This window comes from Penaeus vannamei, unplaced genomic scaffold, assembly GCF_042767895.1.
Source record: "Penaeus vannamei isolate JL-2024 unplaced genomic scaffold, ASM4276789v1 unanchor184, whole genome shotgun sequence".
Classification (NCBI taxonomy): domain Eukaryota; kingdom Metazoa; phylum Arthropoda; class Malacostraca; order Decapoda; family Penaeidae; genus Penaeus; species Penaeus vannamei.
The window spans coordinates 60,001-83,732 of record NW_027213188.1 but is presented as its reverse complement, the minus strand read 5'-3'; the positions used below and the strand labels follow the sequence as shown (position 1 = coordinate 83,732).

At 44.1% G+C, this 23,732-nt stretch overlaps 1 protein-coding gene across 1 annotated transcript; it reads left to right on the top strand.

Annotated features, from left to right (window-relative positions):
• Positions 1 to 1,606: 1,606 nt before the first annotated feature.
• On the top strand, positions 1,607 to 3,575 carry LOC113810323 (uncharacterized; the record flags this gene model as incomplete). The annotated part of the gene is given in 1 exon segment (XM_027362007.2): positions 1,607 to 3,575. A coding segment is annotated over 1 exon segment (185 nt), but the record flags the coding sequence as incomplete, so codon positions are not given.
• Positions 3,576 to 23,732: the final 20,157 nt, after the last annotated feature.

The following is a 23,732-nucleotide window of genomic DNA, read 5'->3' as shown; positions in this document are numbered from 1 at the left end:
ACACACACACGCACACAGATGCATGCACAGACACACGCACACAGATGCATGCACACACACGCACACAGATGCATGCACACACACGCACACAGATGCATGCACACACACACGCACACAGATGCATGCACACACACACGCACACAGATGCATGCACACACACACGCACACAGATGCATGCACACACACACGCACACAGATGCATGCACACACACACGCACACAGATGCATGCACACACACACACACAGATGCATGCATGCACACACACACAGATGCATGCATGCACACACACAAATGCATGCATGCATGCACACACACACAGATGCATGCATGCACACACACACAGATGCATGCATGCACACACACAGATGCATGCATGCACACATACACAGATGCATGCATGCACACATACACAGATGCATGCATGCACACATACACAGATGCATGCATGCGCACACACACAGATGCATGCATGCGCACACACACAGTTGCATGCATGCGCACACACACAGTTGCATGCATGCGCACACACACAGTTGCATGCATGCGCACACACACAGATGCATGCATGCGCACACACACAGATGCATGCACACACACACACACACACACACACACACACACACACACACACACACACACACACACACACACACACACACACACACACACACAGATGCATGCACACACACACACACACACACACACAGATGTATGCACACACACACACACACAGATGCATGCACACACACACACACACACACAGATGCATGCACACACACACACACACACACACACACACACACACACACACACACACACACACACACACACACACACACACACACACACACACACACACACACACAGATGCATGCACACACACACACACACAGATGCATGCACACACACACACACACAGATGCATGCACACACACACACACACAGATGCATGCACACACACACACACACAGATACATGCACACACACACGCACACAGATGCATGCACACACACACACACACAGATGCATGCACACACACACACACACAGATGCATGCACACACACACACACACACAGATGCATGCACACACACACACACACAGATGCATGCACACACACACACACACACACACAGATGCATGCACACACACACACAGATGCATGCACACACACACACAGACATTGCCATATGCAGACACGCACATAAATAGGCATACACATAGACACCTGCACTCCCTCCATATATACATGTACATAAACATTCATGCATACACAGGGATTGCATCAATATATTTTGAACATTCACTTCCAGCTGCTTAATCATTCTTTTGAATAGATAACATCTGTTTACTCTACAAAGATCTGGGGTTGTAAATTTTATCATAGTGAATAAAGGGGATATCTTGCTACAAGAAAGAATGGAGAATATTTGCAAGTATGATAGATAGCTAATTGGCATTTTTGTTTTCCTCTCAGCTTATTTAGTGAATTGAAAGTGAATGAACTAATTGGTGATATTTTAAAGTTTTCTATTCTTAACCGATTCACGCCAAGATATTTTGAAACCAAAAATAAAATATTCATTTGGCGGTTTCTTCTTTGCAGCTCCAAGTGTCAACAATGTCCAGAATGCCATAGAGCACATTTATCCCTTGGTACAAGAGTTTAGTAAAGTGAGAACCCCGGAGGAGATGGAAGAGTTCCGGCGCAACAGGGCCAAACGTGCAGGCGAAATCATAGATTCCGACACCGACATCTCTTTATCAGAAGAAGATTATGAAGATTTGTAAGATATCGGCAATAAAATAATGAAAATTTGAAAACAGTTGTTGTAGTAAAGTGCATACAGCATTAAAAATAAAAAGGAAAAAAGTGTGGCCTTGACCAAGGTTGTACTTGGTGGAGCTTAATACAGTAAAAGCATGTTGTTATGCATGCAGTGATTATCATGTTAGTCAAGAAAATGAAATAATGTGCATTATAATGTGTTAAAATAGTGTTACTCTCACAAACTAGGCATAGCAAACCACTCAAAGTCAACACTGAACATCATGCATATCAAAGTGGATGGAATGTACTGTTACTTGGAAAAGGAGTAAACATATCTTGTGTTGATTGTGTCATGACAGACTCGAATACACAACACAGCTCAGCTGAGGTATTTTGGAAGGAGAGGTGCCTGTTTCTTTACATGATGAAGCACAAGGAAATGTTCAAGTAATGAATCTGCTCAATGCTTTTAGTTTATCTTTCATTGCTGTATCTTTTCTGATAAGATTTTCTACCTCTGTCTCCAAACCAATTGATTCATTAATGAATTTTCCTTTTTTGGTAGAATGTTTCACTTGGTGGCTAAATGGCAAAGTGGTTTTGAGCCCAAAACTGTGTAGAAGCTTGAATGCTGCAACTGTAAAGTGGGGCTGGCCAGACAAGCTCCAGCCCCTTTGGCTTCTGGCTGCAACTGAGGTATGCATATTAAAGTGACAAGTGGTCAGAATCGTTTGATGTATAGTTTTCTACAATTTATACTTTATGGTAGTCCAGCTTTGTGTCATGGTGCTTCTATCTAAAAGATGGCCTTGAAGCATGGCAGTGTAAGGCCTTTGTACCATAACCATGCATCCCGTGGAAAAGGGAAAATGGAATCATGGATTATATATGTGATAAAAAAGGAATTAATTTGCTTTCGTGACAAGATGGGAAGAGGAAAAATAAAAAGAAGTAAAAAAAAGAAAAAATGAAATGAAAGCCCAAGGAGTTCTGCTTAAAATTTGGCCTCCTTGCCTAGTCCAATGCTCTTTGTATTACCCCACCGACTTGAAGTGTGAGCCATAGTGTATTTAACAAAGTACATTAACCTATTGAAACTAAAATGAGTCCTTCACCATGTGTAGTTACCTCTTGTGCTTAAAGCTGCTGAAAGAGACAATTTGAATGTTTTCAGTCGTCGGTAACTACAGCCAGCAGAACTTGCCAATGTGTGTAGGTGTTGTGGAAGTCTGCAGAATGCATGACTTATAAAAAAAAAAAAGCGCGTTTAGGCTTACGCATCAAGTATAAGGGATGGCCATGATCAAAAGTTGTGTCAAAATGTATATGTATTAACCACAATATTAAAGGGAAAAAAATAGATTGCCGACGTGAAAGGCTTCTGTGAAGATCTGTTATCCTATACATTATATTTGTTTCATCACTTTTCAGTTGCAAGTTGTTCATGGGCATATTTATCCCAGAAACCTTTATGAGGGCGTACTTTTTTCTCTTTTTTTTCTTTTGTTTTAAATTTTGAGTTGGTAATGTATTTTCCTTTCACTTGAAGGTGCTGTCAACTTTCTAAAAATGGTTATGATATTTACATTAATGTACAGGCTCTTATTTTATTTTACTATTTTGCCATCTGTTGAAAAAGTTATTTTTCCAGTTTTTATGTGAAATTGATTGCTGTGAACATAACATTAAAAAAAGGAAATAATGTCCTGTGTAAAGGTTTTCTGAGCTTATGTAATCTTATTCATATGTTCATTAATATTAACATTAAATCCAATATACCATTCCCAAAGACATGCCAAACTAATGCTTTTCAGCCTTTTTTTCCTTCCACGGCTCCTTTTCTTTGCACAAGAACTGCAGTGCACTTTAGTTACGTGGACTCTGAATGTCTAGCACTTCACTTATTGAAGACTGGATGGACTTGCTGTTCAGCCTGTTGATTTGTTGCATTGGTCTTGTCTACCAACTACCTTGTTGGTATCTTGATCTTTGTTGTAAATTATATTATAAAAATGGAAATAGAAATTCTTAGCACGAGACTGCCGTTACTGGCTTTCATGTATTGTGGTATTTTTCTCTGGTGCAATTAGAGCAAGGACTCAATATTTATTTGTCTTTTCAGTATTTTTTTGTACTGGAAAATCCAGATTTACTGTTGGCATTGATGTAATACCAGTTTTTTCTTAAATTAAGATAATGCTTATTTTTATTGAAGATGATGGGACTGTGTTATAGGTATCTATAAACTGCATATGCTTTATTTTTTATCGAGGATGATTTACTGCTTTTCTTCTTTTTTATGGGGGGGGGGGTGAGGTATATTATCAGTATACATAGTTCGTCTGAAATGCAGATCTGCATTAGTTCATTTCTTCCATTGGAGTAATTTTATGAGAGTGCATGGGGAGAAAAGTAAGTTGTTTATCTTTGATAGTCTTACCAAAAGTTGTTTCTTATTCATTATCTTTGACATTTACAAGAGCTAAGAAAAGTTTAAGGTACAGGTACAACTTTGTTGAACTGTGCAAATACAGAAAATGGCAGCTTTAAGATTTAATATTATGAAACTGAATGGCTTGTTGCAGTTTTGAAGGCTTTCCATTAACAGTCGAGTCTTCTTTAACCATTTTTTCCTGTTTTTATATCAGTTTGTTACTGTATTTCATTATATACTTTTCCTTTTGGTTATATTATGAATCAGTCATTATTATTGGTGCCTTTTTATAATCGTCTGTAGATGTATATGTGCATTTTTTTTATTCAGCAATTATATTTGTATGCAAATGAAAGGAGAATATCTCTGTAGGTTTGTTTGCATTTATATATGTATATGTATAGATTATAAAGATACACATGAACATGCCCATAAATAAATATGCATATAAATTCACCATTCACACCAACATGCAAATATTTGTACATCCACCTTATTCCAACATACCTATACATATATACATCAACATATAATAAACACACACTCCCACTCTTACACACGCACACACACACACACACACACACGCACACACGCACACACACACCACACACGCACACACACACCACACACGCACACACACATCACACACGCACACACACACCACACACGCACACACCACACACGCACACTCACACCACACACGCACACACCACACACGCGCACACCACACACGCACAAAGGCACACACGCACAAAGGCACACATGCACACACCACACACGCACAAAGGCACACATGCACACACCACACACTCACAAAGGCACACACGCGCACACCACACACGCGCACACCACACACGTGCACACCACACACGCGCACACCACACACGCGCACACCACACACGCGCATACCACACACGCGCACACCACACACGCGCATACCACACACACGCACACCACACACACGCACACCACACACACGCACACCACACACACGCACACCACACACACGCACACCACACACACGCACACCACACACACGCACACCACACACACGCACACCACACACACGCACACCACACACACACGCGCACACCACACTCCACACACGCGCACACCACACTCCACACACGCGCACACCACACTCCACACACACACACACAGACACACAAGTGCACACACCTTCACACATGGCACCCACACCCCTTCACAGCTTCACACATGGTGCGCGCACACACCCTTTCACAGTTTCATACATGGCGCGCACACACCCTTTCACAGTTTCATACATGGCGCGCACACACCCTTTCACAGTTTCATACATGGCGCGCACACACCCTTTCACAGTTTCATACATGGCGCACACACACCCTTTCACAGTTTCATACATGGCACGCACACACCCTTTCACAGCTTCACACATGGCGCGCGTACACCCCTTCACAGCTTCACACATGGCGCGCGTACACCCCTTCACAGCTTCACACATGGCGCGCGCACACCTCTTCACAGCTTCACACATGGCGCGCGCACACCCCTTCAGAGCTTCACACATGGCGCGCACACACCCCTTCAGAGCTTCACACATGGCGCGCACACACCCCTTCAGAGCTTCACACATGGCGTGCGCACACCCCTTCGCAGCTTCACTCATGGTGCGCACACACCCCTTCACAGCTTCACACATGCGTGCACACACCACTTCACACCTTCACACATGGCGCGCACACACCCCTTCACACGTGGCACACAAACACACCCCCTTCAAACATATACATGCACACACCTTCACACACACACACATGGACACATGCACACACACATGGACACATGCACACACACATGGACACATGCACGCACACACACATGGACACATGCACGCACACACACATGGACACATGCACACACACATGGACACATGCACACACACATGGACACATGCACACACACATGGACACATGCACACACACATGGACACATGCACACACACATGGACACATGCACACACACATGGACACATGCACACACACATGGACACATGCACACACACATGGACACATGCACACACACATGGACACATGGACACACACATGGACACACACATGGACACACACATGGACACACACATGGACACACACATGGACACATGGACACACACATGGACACATGCACACATGCACACACACACACACACACACACACACACACACACACACACACACACACACACACACACACACACACACACACACACACACACACACACCTGGACACATGCACACATGCACACACACACACGGACAGACACATGCACACACGCGCACACACATGGACACAGGCACACACACACACATGGACACATGCACACACACACACATGGACACATGCACACACACACACATGGTCACATGCACACACACACACATGGACACATGCACACACACACACATGGACACATGCACACACACACACATGGACACATGCACACACACACACATGGACACATGGACACATGCACACACACACACATGGACACATGCACACACACATGGACACATGCACACACACACACATAGACACATGCACACACACACATGGACACATGCACACACACACACATGGACACATGCACACACACACACATGGACACATGCACACACACACACATGGACACATGCACACACACACATGGACGCATGCACACACGCACCCACCTATGAGCGCACAAACACGCACACCCACCCACCCACGCACGCACAAACGCGCACCACCACCCACCCACCCACGCACGCACAAACGCACACCCCCACCCCCCCCCCCCCGCATACACACGGGCACATACCCACACACCCACCCACCCACGCATGCACAAACGCGCACACCCACCCACCCACCCACGCATACACACGTGCACATACGCACGCACACACATGCATGCTCACACATGCACCCACGCACACACACACGCGCACACACACACACACGCACACACACACACACGCACACACACACACGCACACACACACACACACACGCACACACACACACGCACACACACACACGCGCACACACACGCGCACACACTCACACACACACACACACACACACACACACACACACATACACACACACACATGCACACGCACACGCACATGCACACGCAAACACACACATGCACACACGCACATGCACACACGCATATGCACACACGCATATGCACACACACATGCACACACACATGCACACACGCACATGCACACACGCACATGCACACACGCACATGCACACACGCACATGCACACACGCACATGCACACACGCACATGCACACACATGCACACACGCACATGCACACACACATGCACACACGCACATGCACACACACATGCACACACGCACACGCACACACACACACACACACACACACACACACACACACACACACACACACACACACACACACACACACACACACACACACACACCCAATCACACCCACCTTCATACATGCATCTATGTAAGTGCATCTTCACATACAAACCACCTTACACCTTTGTACATCTACATGCATGCACACATGTGCACATGCACAGTACATATCTAGACACATGTTGCACATATCTACACCTCATGATACATTCACATATATACTTTATGTATGCATATATACAGAAATCCATAGATACACCCATACATATAGAGCTATACACATCTGTAGGTTTGTATATAGATATCAAATTGTAACACTTTATTAGTTTTATAGTTGAATATTATTATTCATACTAAAAGTCTCTTTTGCTGATTTAATTGATATGCTGAAAGGAATGTTTTTTCATACTAGTTTTTATTAGAATATCACTTGTCTACCATTCCTTGTAGTTGTCCTCAGATTGATGGAAGAAGGGCGGTTTTCAGCACTGTAGACAAGTATTGAATTTGTTAACCCGAGAGATAGAGAGAGAAGCAGTGTTTGCAATACAATTAAAGAGAAAGAAGGCATAATTTAAGAAACATTCATTATAGAAACCTGGAAATATTAATTGGGCATATATATTAGTATTTTTCTTATTATTAATATGATGATTGATTACAGTTATTAGTAATTTATTATCATTGATTAGATATTTAATGAAGCTATTATAAACTTTAAATTGAGGAAAAAGAACATGGAAGTTATTTGATTTTGATCACAGTATACTCAGTAGTATTAGAATGGATTCCCTTGCTGAAAAAAATACCACAGAACATGCAATGTCTTGAATACTGCTAAGAACCTGATTAATCCGAAATGTAATGCAGGAAGGTTCCAAGGGCAATTTAAAGAGCAACATGATGTAAGATATTCAAGGTAGATAAAGGTGGCAAAGGATGATTTCAATAAATAATTTTATCATTGTTCCAAGGTGACCTTTTAGAGTTCTGGTACAGAGTATGTTTCAACGTTTAACTGTGAAGCGTCAGAAAATTTTATCAGTGTGTTTGTAATTGTTTACATTTCCAGTCCTTTTGTATAGGTATTGTGTTTTATGGAGTAATAATAAGCCTTGATAGATACCTTTGCTGTATCCACAAGACTGGAGAAAAGGTCTGTAGGTGTGGATACGCACCTTCAACTCAACTGATTCACCTGCCACTCAACTTGCAACAGAGCCCAGTGTCAAGAGCCTTCCATCTGGTCTGATATGTCCTATCTTTTCTTCAGTTCTTCATTTTTAGTTTCTTTGTTGTTTTGTGTATTTTTGTTCTTTTTGTTTCATAATTTTCATTTCTCAGTTAAAATTAGATATATATACATACATGACCCAGGTAACACTGGTGTTATTTGCACCAAGGAAGTTAAGGGAGAAATGGGTGGTTACTAATAGAATATCCAGTTCCTTGGAAAGTAGCGGAAAATGAATGGTCCAAAAAACTAAACTCGCATTTCTGTCGTTTTGTTACTGGAGGGGAAGCTTTGTAGGAACATTTTATTTATTTGATAGTTTTCAAAAACTTGATCTCCGGTTTTGGGACAACAGTTTTATCCATTTCAAAAGATGAAAAAAAGAGAAAAACGAAAACAAAAAAAAAAAGAGGTAAATGACAGAAAATTGGTTGTTCATCTGAAGCAACCAAAAAATAGTCAACCCTTGAAATAATCTTCAGGAAAAGGTTTAAATGTATTTTTTATACCATGATAGGACCATATTCACTAAAATAAATCCACTACATACAATAGTTAGCAAAGTCCATGCAGTGCATTCAAACATGGAAATATTGCAGTTGCAAACACTAATCTTTAGACCTACTGTTTGGTCTTAAATTAAACTTGATTGGGTTATTCAGGTTTTAGCTTATGTGATGTTTTCAAATTTTCTGCTGTACCTCCAGATATCTTAACCTGTATTAACTGTGCCTCAACATTGTTCTCCTGTAAGGTTGACAATAATTCTTTCCATATGTAAAAAAAAATGGCATATTACTTATGGTGTGACGTCATACAATTAAATGGAAAAAAAGCTTTTTATAGATGTTGATATTCAAGTATAACAGGATATGATGTATTTCCCTGGAAATTTCTTGCTTTTTGTATTATGGTCCTTTAAACCTGCTATGAATTTTGGAGATTTCACGTTTCATTTGAGTGTGTAGAAAAGATAAAGAGGAGCATTGGCTTCTGGATCATAGATATTTATAATTTTTTTCTGGCAAATGTTTAGATGATAAACAGTCCTGTATACTGCATTTGTTTGTGAAGGTTATAAGCACAAGAAACCGCAAGGAGATTTATTAGTTGGAAGTAAGAATGCTGGAACATTTTCATCAAATCTTCAAAACCTGGAAAACAAAAATATCCTCTGTTAACACAATCTGCACTGTTTATAGTAAGAAAAGCATACAACATACTTTTTCACTTTTGAAGTGGGATTTAAAGTGAGTAGTACACATCCTTGTCTCCAGAAGATGAAGACATGACTAATTTTCGAGATTATTTTTAGGAGCTAGGAAACAAAAGGCTCAGTAGGATATTAAGTGTGAAATTCCCTTGGGCCAAATATTTTCTCCAATGTATGGAACAACCACACACTATATCCCCAGTCTTGAAGAAATGTGTACTTTTTCTCCCCATTTTCATCAGCTGTGTATCACATTTCTGTTGCTGGACACATTTTTCCTCTTTTTTTTTTCATTTGTACTTTTCTCTAATGCTAGGAAATATTTTTTTCACATTCATATTTAGTCATACTCTGCTCCATAAATGTATCACTTGTCATGTTCCTAATTCTAAACCCTCTAGGAAAAGAGCAATACAAAAATGGCCTTGAATATCGTTGTTTCCCTTTTAACCCACAATAATAATGTGTATCGCCTGGCTGGAAAGAAAAGACACATCTAAGGGTCTTATTGTACACCCCGCGTACTATAGTTAGGAGTATGATTATTATGGTATAAAACTACGTTTTTTGTATTTTGTATTTGAAGTGAAATATGTTGAAACTAGAGGCCTAATGCAGCTTTTCCTTACAAAAGGTTAAGAGAATTTCTGAGAAATGATAAGTATGATTTATTTTCATCTATTGGTTGGTAAAAAGGATAAAAGTAAGGGTAAAATTGACATATATCAAATGTACATGGCTCACTCAGCGTACACAATAATGCTCTTGCATTTTTCTCCTTCCTTTGTCTTTCTCTTCCTCTGTCATTCTTTTCCTCCTCATCTATTCCCTCCTTAATTTTGCAGTCTTTTCATCTTTCTTTTTCCTTTTCCTTCTTTTCTGCAGACCCTTCTACAATTCCCTTCTTAGGGTGCCAGAGCCGTATTGAAAGGTTAAGGCTCTATCAATCATGAACGGCCAAGGGGAGCCATGGGCATGGTATTCCCATTTACTTGTCTAGCCCATACCCCACTAGGGGACCCTGGGGGGTGGACCATTTCAGGATACTCCAGGCTTACCATGGCAATTAATGAAGATTTTATAATTCCATCCCTCCCCATCTCTTGCCCGTTGCTTCCGTTGGGGGGCAAGGACTCGGACCCAATGTGGGGGATCTCCCCTATCTTGGGCCTCAGCCCTCGACTCAAATAATTTCGCATGGTGTTTTCTCCTTCCTGCTTTTTCGTTTGTCCCTTCCCTAACCTCTTCTACTATCCACTTCTTTAAGGTGCAAGAGCCGTACTGAAAGGATGAAAGGCTAACTTTGTGCTAGTCCTGAATGGCCTGAGGGAGCCATGGGCACGGTATTCCTCTTGTTTTAGTTGTCTAGCCCTTACCCACCCATCCCTTAGCCCTCGACTCACCTAATTTTGCATGGTCTTTTCCCCCTCCAGCTTTTTGTTTCCGTCCCTTTTCCAACCCCTTCTACTATCTACTTCCTAAGAGCAGTGCTGAAAGGATGAAAGGCTGACCTTGTGCTAGTCCTGAACGGCCTGCGGGAACTATGGGCACGGTACTCCCGATTTAATTGTCTAGCCCTTACCTTCAAGCGAAAGGAGGTGGACCGTTTATGCCATTTTATATAATCAAGGTTCCCCATGACTAGTAATGAAGATGTAATCCCCTTATTAGGGGCAATGAGGCTTGCCTCTTTATCAAATAGCCCCACCCCAGGCTCTCCTTTGACCACGTTTCCGAACATTGAAACTACTACCCACTCCTCAATGCCTACTAGTGCATTACCCACCCAAGCAGAGAATCAATCTCCAGAAGACATTCCTACCCTCCCAACTAAAATTCATCAATTCTACCCCTACAACCTTCATCAAGCACCCCATCTTTTATTACTACTTTACAGCCTTTTCCATCACTCCGTAATACTCCCTCTTCCACACGTCCCCGACCATCCACCAACACCAACCCTACAGATATCTTAAATACTCTGTTTAGCCCAGCTAAATGGGACCGATTTTTCGTGATCCCTTCTACAGCTCCTTACTCAGGCAACACTCTTTCTCTTTCAACAATGCCTCCAAAAACAAGTGGGCTGAGTCCCTTTCTATACCAGACGCGATCGCTCCCGTCTTGTAACAGTCAGATCAGAAACGGAATCAATAGCACTATCAAATTTAACTGATCATTCTGGCAACCCTATTCCTGGTCTCTCTCTCCCAAGCAAACTGCCCAGTCGATACCAAAGATTGGTCAGACTGTGGAGAAGACTTCTTAGGATGCCCCCCCCCCCCAATCCCTTGCCCGTTGTTGTCGTGGGGGGGGCTTAGGAGACGAAGACTGAGACCCAATACAGGGATCTCCCCTGTCTAGGGCCTCAGCCCTCGACTCAACTAATTTTGCATGGTATTTTCCCTCTCCAGCTTTTGTTTCCGTCTCTTCTCCATCCCCTTCTGCTATCTACTTCCTAAGGTGTGAGAGCCGTGCTGAGAGCATGAAAGGCTGACCTAGTGCCAGTCCTGAACGGGCTGCGGGAACTATGGGCACGGTACTCCCGACTAATCTAGCCCTTACCTTCAGTAGCGAAAGGAGGTGGACCGATTAGGCCTATTTACATAATCCAGGTTCCCCATGACCAGTAATGAAAATGTAATCCCTTTATTAGAGGCTATGAGGCTAGCCCCTTTATCAAATAGCCCCAACCCAGGCTCTCCTTTGACCACGGCTCCGAACACTGAAACTACTGCCCACTCCTCAATGCCTACTAGTGCATTACCCACCCAAGCAGAGAATCAATCTCCAGAAAACATTCCTGCCCACCCAACTTCCTCAAATTCAACTCCACCCCTGCAACCTTCATCAAACAACCAATCCTCCCTTATTACTACCTTGCAACCTTATTCTCCATCATTCCGTAATACTCCCTCTTCCACACGTCCCCGACCATCCACCACCACCAACCCTACAGACATCTTCAATACTCTGTTTAGCCCAGCTAAATGGGACCGATTTTTCGTGATCCCTTCTACAGCTCCTTACTCAGGCAACACTCTTCTCTTTCAACAATGCCTCCAAAAACAAGTAGGCAGAGTCCCTTTCTATACCAGACGCGATCGCTCCCGTCTGGTAACAGTCAGATCAGAAACTGAATCTATAGCACTATCAAATTTAACTGATCATTCTGGCAACCCCATTCCTGCAGAACCTCATCCAACCCTTAATACCTGTACCGAAACTCACTCTCTCTCCCCAGCAAACTGCCCAGTCGATACCAAAGATTGGTCAGACTGTGGAGAAGACTTATTAGGATGCCTCAAAGACCAAGATGTGAAATCAGTACATTGCTACACCATTCCTCCTAAAGGTCAACGAAAGAATCCGACCAATATTGCCAAAATTACCTTCCGTACACATGACCTTCCCTTACGTATCTACATTGGTGGACAATCCCTCCCTGTTCGACCATACCTTCCCCCTCCCCGTCAATGTCAAAACTGTTGGCGCTTTGGACATCCTGCCAAACATTGCCGTTCCACAGACCGATGCCCCATATGTGCCCAACTTGGTCATAATCGATCAAACTGCTCGGCACAAACACGAACATGTGCCAACTGCGGCGGCCCCCATAATGTATTTTATAGAGGCTGTCCCACTTACAAGTTTGAATCTGAGGTAGCAACTCTCAGATACAAAAATGGACTCACTTTACGTGAAGCCAGACAGGAAGCACATCGACAAGGTTTCTCTCATACTCCATATTCTAGCAACATCGTTCGCTCAGCCCCTCACCCTCCACCACAAAATGTCCCCATATCCACTTCTACATTCTACATCCCTCAGACCAAGTCTTTTGCTACTCTAAACCCAGACACCCCAATCTCAACCACAGCTCCTATCTCAACTACAGCCCCAACACAAACCCCTCTCCCTCCCCGCACTACCCGCAGTAGATAGACCAAACGTTCTAACCCTTCTTCCCCTACAGCACAATCACCTCCACCTACCTATACCTTTGTTCCTGAGACACCAGTCTCCTCTTCCCCCCCTCATAAGAAAACCTTTATTCCACAAAACTCTCCAACTAATTCCATTGCAGAAACAATTACCTTCTCACAAAACTCTCCAACAAACTCCACTGCAGAAACAATGGTTGACATTCAAAGCTATATGCTTGAGACACAAGATCCCATAACTCATGCTCCTTCCACACTTGAAGTGGTTGCTAATATTCATACCGCTCCTACTAATATTCCCCCTACACCCCTTCCTCCTACTCCCTCTCAACACAACCTAACCCCCTCAATCCCATCCACCACTGATATCCATCCTCCCAATACCCATACTCCTGATATGCATCCCCCCTCTTACTCACAGCACCCCTACACCCCTTCCTCCTAATCTCTCCCAAGACAACACATCCCCTTCAACTCCAACTATCCATCCTTCCGATATTCATCCTCCTAACACTAATACTCCCCCACACATCTACTCCCTCCCAACACAACCCATCCCCTTCAACCCCAACCATAGGCACATTCTCCCTCCCTCCATCCCCTCTATCCTTTGCACTCCCTCCCGGATACACACGAGAATCACTCATGGCACAATAATGCCCTTCTCCAGATTCCCTACCTCCTAATATCCCTCCTTTACACCCCCTAGCCCCTTCCCCTTCAAATTCCCCAACACGTACTTGTGTTATCATTCGTAAATCAACTAGGATATAGCTCTCCTACATTGGAATATTCGCGGTTTCCGCTCTCATAGATCAGACGTCATATCCTTGCTTCTTATAATCCATCTATTATCTGCCTCCAAGAGACTTTCCTCACACACCCTCCTATTCCAATTCCCAATTACCATTTTATCTCTTCCCCACACTCCCTTTATGTCTCGTCTATACTTATCCATCATAAAACACCTTATGTCATACCTCCCATACAAACTTCTGTCCCGTGCACAGCTATTCGCATCTTTCTTCGCCGCTGGATCACAGTGATTTCAGTTTACTTCTCCCCATCCCATCCCATTGACTTTACTGCCTTTGAGACTCTAATTTCCCAACTCCAACCACCTTTCCTCATAGTTGGTGATTTCAACTGCCGCCACACTCTGTGGGGTAACTCTACCACCAACTCCCGAGGCCGATCTCTAGAACGCTTCCTCTTCACAAATAACCTAATTATTCTTAATTCAGATCGCCCCACACACTTTGACATGCGCACACAATCCTTTTCATGCCTTGACCTCTCTCTATGCTCTCCTACTTTACATCTAGATTTCCATCGGTCAGTTCTAGACCACTTCCCCTATAGTGACCACTTCCCAATACTCCTTTCTCCTACTTCATATGTACCACTTCCTAATCCTCCACGCTGGTGCTTTGATAGAGCTGACTGGCATACTTTCACTTCACTCTCTACTATACCTATCCCTCCACCCCCCTTACCGTCCATTTCAGATATGCTACATTGTTTTACAACCACGATCCTAAGAGCTGCCTATACAGCCATTCCTCGAACTTCAAGACCCTATACTTCTAAATGTGTTCCATGGTGGAATTCTGATTGCACCAAAGCGCTTCGCTTAAAACGAGCAGCCTGGAACAGCTATCGCTACAAACGAGGCACCCCTCACCAGCTATCAGCCCTTATTTCCTTTAAAAGAGCATCTGCCCATCTTCGCCGTACAATTAAAAACAGCAAAACAAATAGCTGGCAAAATTATGTTTCCTCAATTACATCTTCTACATCTATTTCAGCTGTTTGGCGACGGATCCATGAACTATCAGGCAAACATCCCCCCCATCCTGCACCCGTCCTCCATATTCGAGATACTCTCATCTCTGAGCCTGTCGAAGTAGCTAATGAACTGGGCAACTATTTCAGCCAGGTCAGTAGTGGCTCTCACCTTTCCCCACACTTTTCTTCCATTAAAACCATCAAGGAACACACCCCTATTACCTTCACCCTATCCTCTGATGAGTCCTATAATGCTCCTTTTTCTTCTTCTGAACTCAACGCTGCATTACAGTCGTGCCGCAACACTCATGAAGGCCCTGATGGTATTCACTATCGTATGCTCCGACACCTCCCATCTTCCTCTCTATCCTTCCTTTTAACTATTTTCAACCACATATGGACGTCAGGAAATTTTCCTTCTCATTGGCGAGATGCTCTTATCCTACCTTTCTTAAAACCCAATAAATCAGGTACCCTACCCCAAGATTACCGCCCCATAGCTCTAACTAGCTGCTTGTGCAAACTACTAGAACGAATGGTTAACTTCCGTTTAATGTGGTACCTAGAATCTCATAATCTCCTTTCCCCTTCCCAGTTTGGTTTCCGACGTGCCCGAAGTACAGCAGACCCACTTGCCCATTTCGAGACATACATTACATCGGCATTTGCATGCCATGAATCCATATTAGCCATTTTCTTTGATCTAGAAAAAGCATATGACACCACATGGCGATACCATATCCTCCAACAATTGTCCTCCCTAAGTTTACGTGTAAACATGGGTGTTTTCATTAAATCCTTCCTTTCTAAACGTACTTTCCAGGTCAAGATTGCTTCTTCCACGTCATCATCCTTTCCTCAATTCGAAGACGTCCCACAAGGAAGTGTGTTTAGTACCACTTTATTCCTTCTTGCTGTAAATGACATAGTCTCAGTCCTACCACCAGGAGCCAGAGCATCACTATATGTTGATGACTTAACCATCTATGCATCTGGCACATCCATACCAGATCTATGTCAATTCCTTCAGTCTGCAATAACATCAGTAACTTCTTGGGCCACCAACCATGGCTTTCGCTTCTCTACCTCTAAATCTTTCCCCATCCTTTTCTCTCGCTCACGTACGGTCCCCAACCCCCCACTCTTCTTATATAATGCTCCACTCCAAAACCGTTCTTCTGGCAAATTCCTAGGCGTTATATTTGATTCCAAATTGTCCTGGTGAGACCATATCTTGTATATCAAAGAAAAAGCTCAACGTCGCCTCCGAATCTTAAAAACTCTTTCACATATCTCCTGGGGCTCAGATCGCAAAACTCTACTCCATCTTCATGTTACCTTGATTCTCTTCAATCTAGATTATGGATGCTATATCTACTCCTCTGCCTCAACCTCTCTTCTTGCTCACCTTGATACAATCCACCACAGCGGTCTCCGCTTAGCCCTAGGCGCCTTCCGCTCCTCTCCAGTTGAGAGCCTATATACTGAATCAGGCATGCCGTCCCTCTCTCGACGTCGAGCCCTTCTCTCTCTCCGATGCTATGCTCGATTTCACCAATTTTCCCTTACCAAACTAACTATTCCACAATCCTTACTTCATACCTTTACCTCTTCTCCACGTTTACCAACTCCTCTCCCCATATGCATGGATACCCTCCTCTCCCATTCCCCCTTCCCTCATCTCCGACCTCTCCCACTGTCTGTCCATTCCATTCCTCCATGGCTTATACCTAACCCCTGTATTTGCTCCTCAGTTTTCCCTGACCCACCAAAATCAGATATTCCCGCCTCTATCCTTCTCACTCATTTCCTTGACCATGTCTCCATTCATTCCTCCAGCATTCATGTTTACACTGACGGTTCCAAATCCATCTCAGGAGCTGGATTCGCAGTAACATTCCCAAATAGCACTTTCAAATACACCCTCCCTCCTGAATCTAGTGTTCTTACTACAGAACTATATGCACTCCTTTTTGCCTTAAGACGCATATATTCATCCACCTCTTCCTCTTTTACTAATTTTACTGACTCCCGTAACTCTTTAACCCTCATAAAGTCTATGCACTCGACCAATCCCCTTGTCTGTGAGATCCAGAACTGGTTGTTCTATCTATCCACACGTCACAAATCTGTCAGATTTTGCTGGGTACCCAGCCATGTTGGAATCCCTGGCAATGAACAGGTAGATACTCTTGCACGCTATGGCGCAATGTCCACATCATCTCAACTACGCCTCTCACACATTCCAGCTACGGATTACTACCCCCACTTTAAGACCTTCTTGTATACCCGATGGCAATCTTTTTGGTCAAGACTCCACAACAATAAATTACATACCGTAAAACCATCAATCTCCTCTTGGTCAGCTCCATTTCACAAAAACAGACGTTGGGAGACTGCCCTCGCACGATTATGTATTGGCCACACTCGCCTAACACATGCCTATCTGATGTCACGCTCAGACCCGCCCCTATGTCCTCTATGTAACATCCCTCTTTCAGTCCTACACATTCTCTTGTCCTGTCCACGCTTTAATACAGCACGTACCTCTGCATTTCCACACCTATCCTCCCTTCACCGACCTCCCAACATATCAGACATCCTTACAGAATCCCACAACTTCTGCCTCGACAACCTGTTCTCCTTCCTCAGACACATAATTATCCTTCACTTGATCTAACTCCCTAACCTAAACCACCATAACCTTTTCCCTCATCTTCAACCTTTTAACACTACTCTAGATAGTTGACACATAGCAACTATCACCTGACATCCCCCTTTACTATACCTTCCTATAGTGCTATATGACCTTAGATGTGTAGCACATTTATCTTAATCATTAACCATTATCTATCTCCCCAGCAAACTGTCCTATATATAACAAAGATTGGACAGATTGTGGATTTACTCGCCTGCCTCACGACCTATGTGGTGATATCAGTACAGAGGTCATCGTAAGAACACCACCAACATTGCCAAAATTACTTTCCATAGACATGACCTTCCCTTTTAATGTCCTCACCCCCCAATCCCTTGCCCGTTGTTGTCGTGGGGGGGGCTTAGGAGACGGAGTGAGACCCAATACAGGGATCTCCCCTGCCTAGGGCCTGGTCTTTTCCCCTCCAGCATTTTGTTTCCGTCCCTTCTCCAATCCCTTCTACTATCTAGTTCCTAAGGTGTAAGAGCCGTGCTGAAAGGATGAAAGGCTGATCTTGTGCCAGTCCTGAACGGCCTGCGGGAACCACGGGCACGGTACTCCCGATTTAGTTGTCTAGCCCTTACCCCCGTGCAGGGCACTGGGGGGTGGACAGTTTATTATCCTTTACATAATCAAGGCTTCCCATGGCTAGTAATGAAGATGTAATACCCCTATTAGGGGCAATGAGGCTTGACCCTTCATCAAATAGCCCCACCGGCTCCCCGACCCCAGGCTCTCCTTTGACCACGACTCCGAACACTGAAACTACTACCCACTCCTCAATGCCTACTAGTGCATTACCCACCCAAGCAGAGGCAATCTCCAGAACACATTCCTACTCTCCTAACTTCCTCAAATTCATCAGTTCTTCCCCTACAACCTTCTTCGTCAAACACCCCAACCTCCCTTAATACTACCTTAGAGCCTTATTCTCCATCTCTCCGTAATACCACCCCCTCAACAACACTCCTGCATCCATACGCCCCCGTCCTTCTACCACCACCAACCCTACAAATATCTTAACTACTGTATTTAGCCCAGCTAAATGATCCCCCCTCCCAACATAACCCATCCTCTTCGGCTCCAACACGTGTTGTACATAACGTTCCCTCCATCCCCTCTATCCATTCCACTCAATCCTGGATACACACGTGAATCACTCATGTCACAACAATGCCCTTCCCCAGATCCACCTAGCTCCTTCCCCCTCAGATTCCCCAACGCGTACCGCATGCGTTATCACTCATAAAATAACCAAGATATAGCTCTCCTACTTTGGAATATTTCCGTTCTCACAGACCAGATCTTCGTCATATCCTTGCTTCGTATAATCCATCCATTATCTACTCCAAGAAACTTTTCTTACACATCCTCCTATTCCAATTCCCAATTGCCATTTTATCTCTTCCTCACACTTCCTTTAGGTCTCGTCTATCATCATCAGAAAACACCTTATGTCCTACTTCCCTTACAAACCATTGTCCGTTCACAGTTATTCACATTTTTCTTCGCCGTTGGATCACAGTGACCAGTGTACTTCTCCCCTTCCCATCCCTAATTTCCCAACTACAACCACCTTTCCTCGTAGTTGGTGATTTCAAATGCCGCCACGCTCTGTGGGGTGATTCTATCACCAACTCCTGAGGCCGATCTCTAGAACGCTTCCTCTCCACAAATAACTAATTATTCTTAATTCAGATCGCCCCACACACTTTGACATGCGCACGCAATCCTTTTCATGACTTAACCTCTCTCTGTGCTCCCTTTCTCTTCATTTAGATTTCCATTGGTCAGTTCTAGACCACTGTCTTCGTCGTACAATCCGGAACTGTAAAATAAGTAGCTAGAGAAATTATGTTTCAGCTGTTTGGCGTCGGATCCATAAACTACCATCCAGCCCCCTATAATGCTCTTTTTTCTTCTGAGCTCAACGCTGCAACACTCATGAAGGCCCTGACGGAATTCTCTATCGTATGCTACGACACCTCCAATCTTCCTCTCTATCCTTCCCATTAACTATTTTCAACCACATATGGACTTTAGGAAATTTTCCTTCTCATTGGCGAGATGCTCTTATCCTCCTCTTCTTGAAAACCAAATAAATTGGGTACCCTCCCTCAAGATTACCGCTAACTAGATGCTTTTGCATACTAGAACACATGGTTAACCTCCACTTAATGTGGTATTTTAAATCTCACAATCTTGTCTCTCCTTTGCAGTTTGATCTCCACCATGCCCGAAGTACAGCTGACCCCCTTGCTCATTTTGACATATATTATATCTGTATTTGCACACCATGAATCCATATTAGCCATATTCTTTGACCTAGAAAAAGCATATGATACCACATGGCATTACCATATTCTCCAACAATTGTCCTTCCTAGGCATATGCAGAAACATGGGTATCTTCATAGTCTTTCCTCTCCAAACACACTTTCCAAGTCAAAATTACCTCTTCCACATCATCATCCTTTCCTTAGTTCGAAGGCATCCTAGAAGGCAGTGTGCTCAGCACCACTTTATTCCTCCTTGCTGTTAATGACATTTCCTCAGTTCTACCAAAAGGAGCCCGGCATCACTATATATTGATGATTTAACCATCTACGCCTCTGGCCATACCAGATCTCCGCCAATTCCTTCAGTCTGCAATATCATCAGTATCTTCATGTGCCCCTAACTATGGCTTTCGCTTTTCTACCTCCAAAATTTTCTCCATTATTTTTCTTGTGCATGTGTAGGTCCTCAACTTCCACTCTTCTTACATGACGCTCCACTCCAATACCGTTCCATTGGCAAATTCCTTGGCGTTATTTTTGACTCCAAAATGTCCTGGCAAGACCAAATCTTTTACATTAAAGAAAGAGCTCAACGACGCCTCTGAATCTTATAAACTCTTCCCCACATCTCCTTGAGCTGAGATCGCAAAACTCGCCTCCATCTTCATGTTACCTTGATCCTCTCCACTCTAGATTATGGATGCCATATCTACTCCTCTGCGTCAACCTACTTTCTAGCTCATCTTGATACAATCCATCACTGCAGTCTCCGCTTCGCCCTAGGCGCCTTCCGCTCCTCTCCAGTTGAGAGCCTGTATACTGGCATGCCATTCCTCTCTCGACGTCGAGCCCTTCTCTCTCTCCGATGCTATGCTCGATTCCACCAACTTTCTCTTACCAAACTAACTATCCCACTATCCCTGCTTCCTGTCCTTAGCTCTTCTCCACGTTACATACTCCTTTCTCTGTACGCATGGATACCCTCCTCTTCCATTCCCCCTTTCCCCACCTCCGACCACTCCCATTTTCTGTCCGTTCCATTCCTCCATGGCTTATACCTTACCCCCGTATTTACTCCTCTGTTTTCCCTGTCCCACCAAAATCAGATATCCCCCCTTTATCCTTCTCACTAATTTCCTTGACCATGTCTCCATTCATTCCTCCAGCATTCATGTTTACACTGACGGTTCCAAATCCACCCCAGGAGCTGGATTCGCAGTAACCTTCCCAAATCGCACTTTCAAATACACCCTCCCTCCTGAATCTAGTGTCCTTACTACAGAACTATATGCACTCCTTTTTGCCTTAAGACGCATATATTCATCCACCTCTTCCTCTTTTACTATTTTTACTGACTCCCGTAACTCATTAACCTCACAAAGTCTATGCACTCGACCAATCCCCTTGTCTGTGAGATCCAGATCTGGTTGTTCTACCTGTCCACACGCCATAAATCTGTCAGATTTTTCTGGGTGCCCAGCCATGTTGAACAGCCAGCTACGGATTATTACCCCCCACTTTAAGACCTTCAAGTCTCCGCGCTAATAAATTCCATACTGTAAAACTATCAATCTCCTCTTGGTCAGCTCCATTTCACCGGAACAGACGTTGGGAGGCGGCTCTCGAACGCTTACGTATTGGCCACACCCGTCTAACACAATCCTATCTGATGTCACGTTCTGATCCGCCCCCATACCCCCTATGTAATGTTCCCCTTTCAGTGCCACACATTCTATTGTCCTGTCCACGCTTTAGGCTGACAGCGACTTGCTCGCCTACCTTTTTGACTATGATGTAATAGCAGTACGGTGATACAGTGACACGCTCTTCTTTCCTGGGGCCGCCGTAATGCCTACACCAATATAGCCAAGATTAGTTTCCATAGACATGACCTTCCCCATAAAGTTTATATTGGTGGAGTATCCTGCCCTGTCCGACTATATCGACCTCTTCCCCATCAATGTCAGAAGTAATGGCGTCTAGGCCATCCTACCAAGCACTGTCGCTCCACAGTCTGCTACCCTCTATTTGCCCATCCTGGCCATGATCGTTGTTTGTTCTGCACAGTCACTTGCACATGTCAATTGTAGTGGCGCCCATAATGTATTTCATAGGAGCTGCCGTGCTTCCAAGCTCAAATCAATAGTTTTAGTAGCAGTTTTCAGATTCAAACTAAGCCTCACTCTACTCGAGTCCAGACAAAAGGCACGGCGACTATGTCTTTTCTCGTTGCCTTTTCTAAGTGTCCTTCGATCCGCCCCCAGTATCTCTCCCCCCTACCCTCCCCCCAATCCCATGCCCTTTGCTATCGTGGGGGTGGAGTGGTTGGGCATAGGAGACGGTGACTGAGACCCAATGTTGGGGGTCATCCTTGCCTTGGGCCTAAGCCCTCGACTCAACTCTTTTCTTCTCTCCCTTTCCGTTTCCTTCTCTTCTTCATCCCCTTCTGCCAACTTCCTAGGGTGTAAGAGCCGTGCTGAAAGGATAAAAGCCTGTCTTCAAGCCAATCATGAACGGCCTCATGGAGCCATGGGCATGATGTTCCCTTGGTTATTCGCCTTGCCCTTATCCCTTATGGGGGTAGACTGTTCCTTTTCCCCACTTATTTCAGGCTCACCATAGTTAATGAAGATTTTGTTTCCACGTTAAGGGCATTAAGGCTTGCCCCTTCGTTTACTAGCCTATCTAAATTTGACTTCTCTGGTTTCCCGACCCTGCCTCTCCTTTGATCACAGCTTCGACCACTGATCCCACTACCCCCCCCCCCCCCCTCTATGCTTGCTGTCAAGTCTATCCCTTTCTAATCATCTACCCAGGTCATTACTAAATCTTCAGAATACATCCCTTCTCCCCCAACATCTTCCACTCCATCTCCTCCTGCACAGTCTTCTTCATTTTCTGGCCTCTTCTCCCTTATCACTACTATTCATCTTTATTGTCCTCCTCC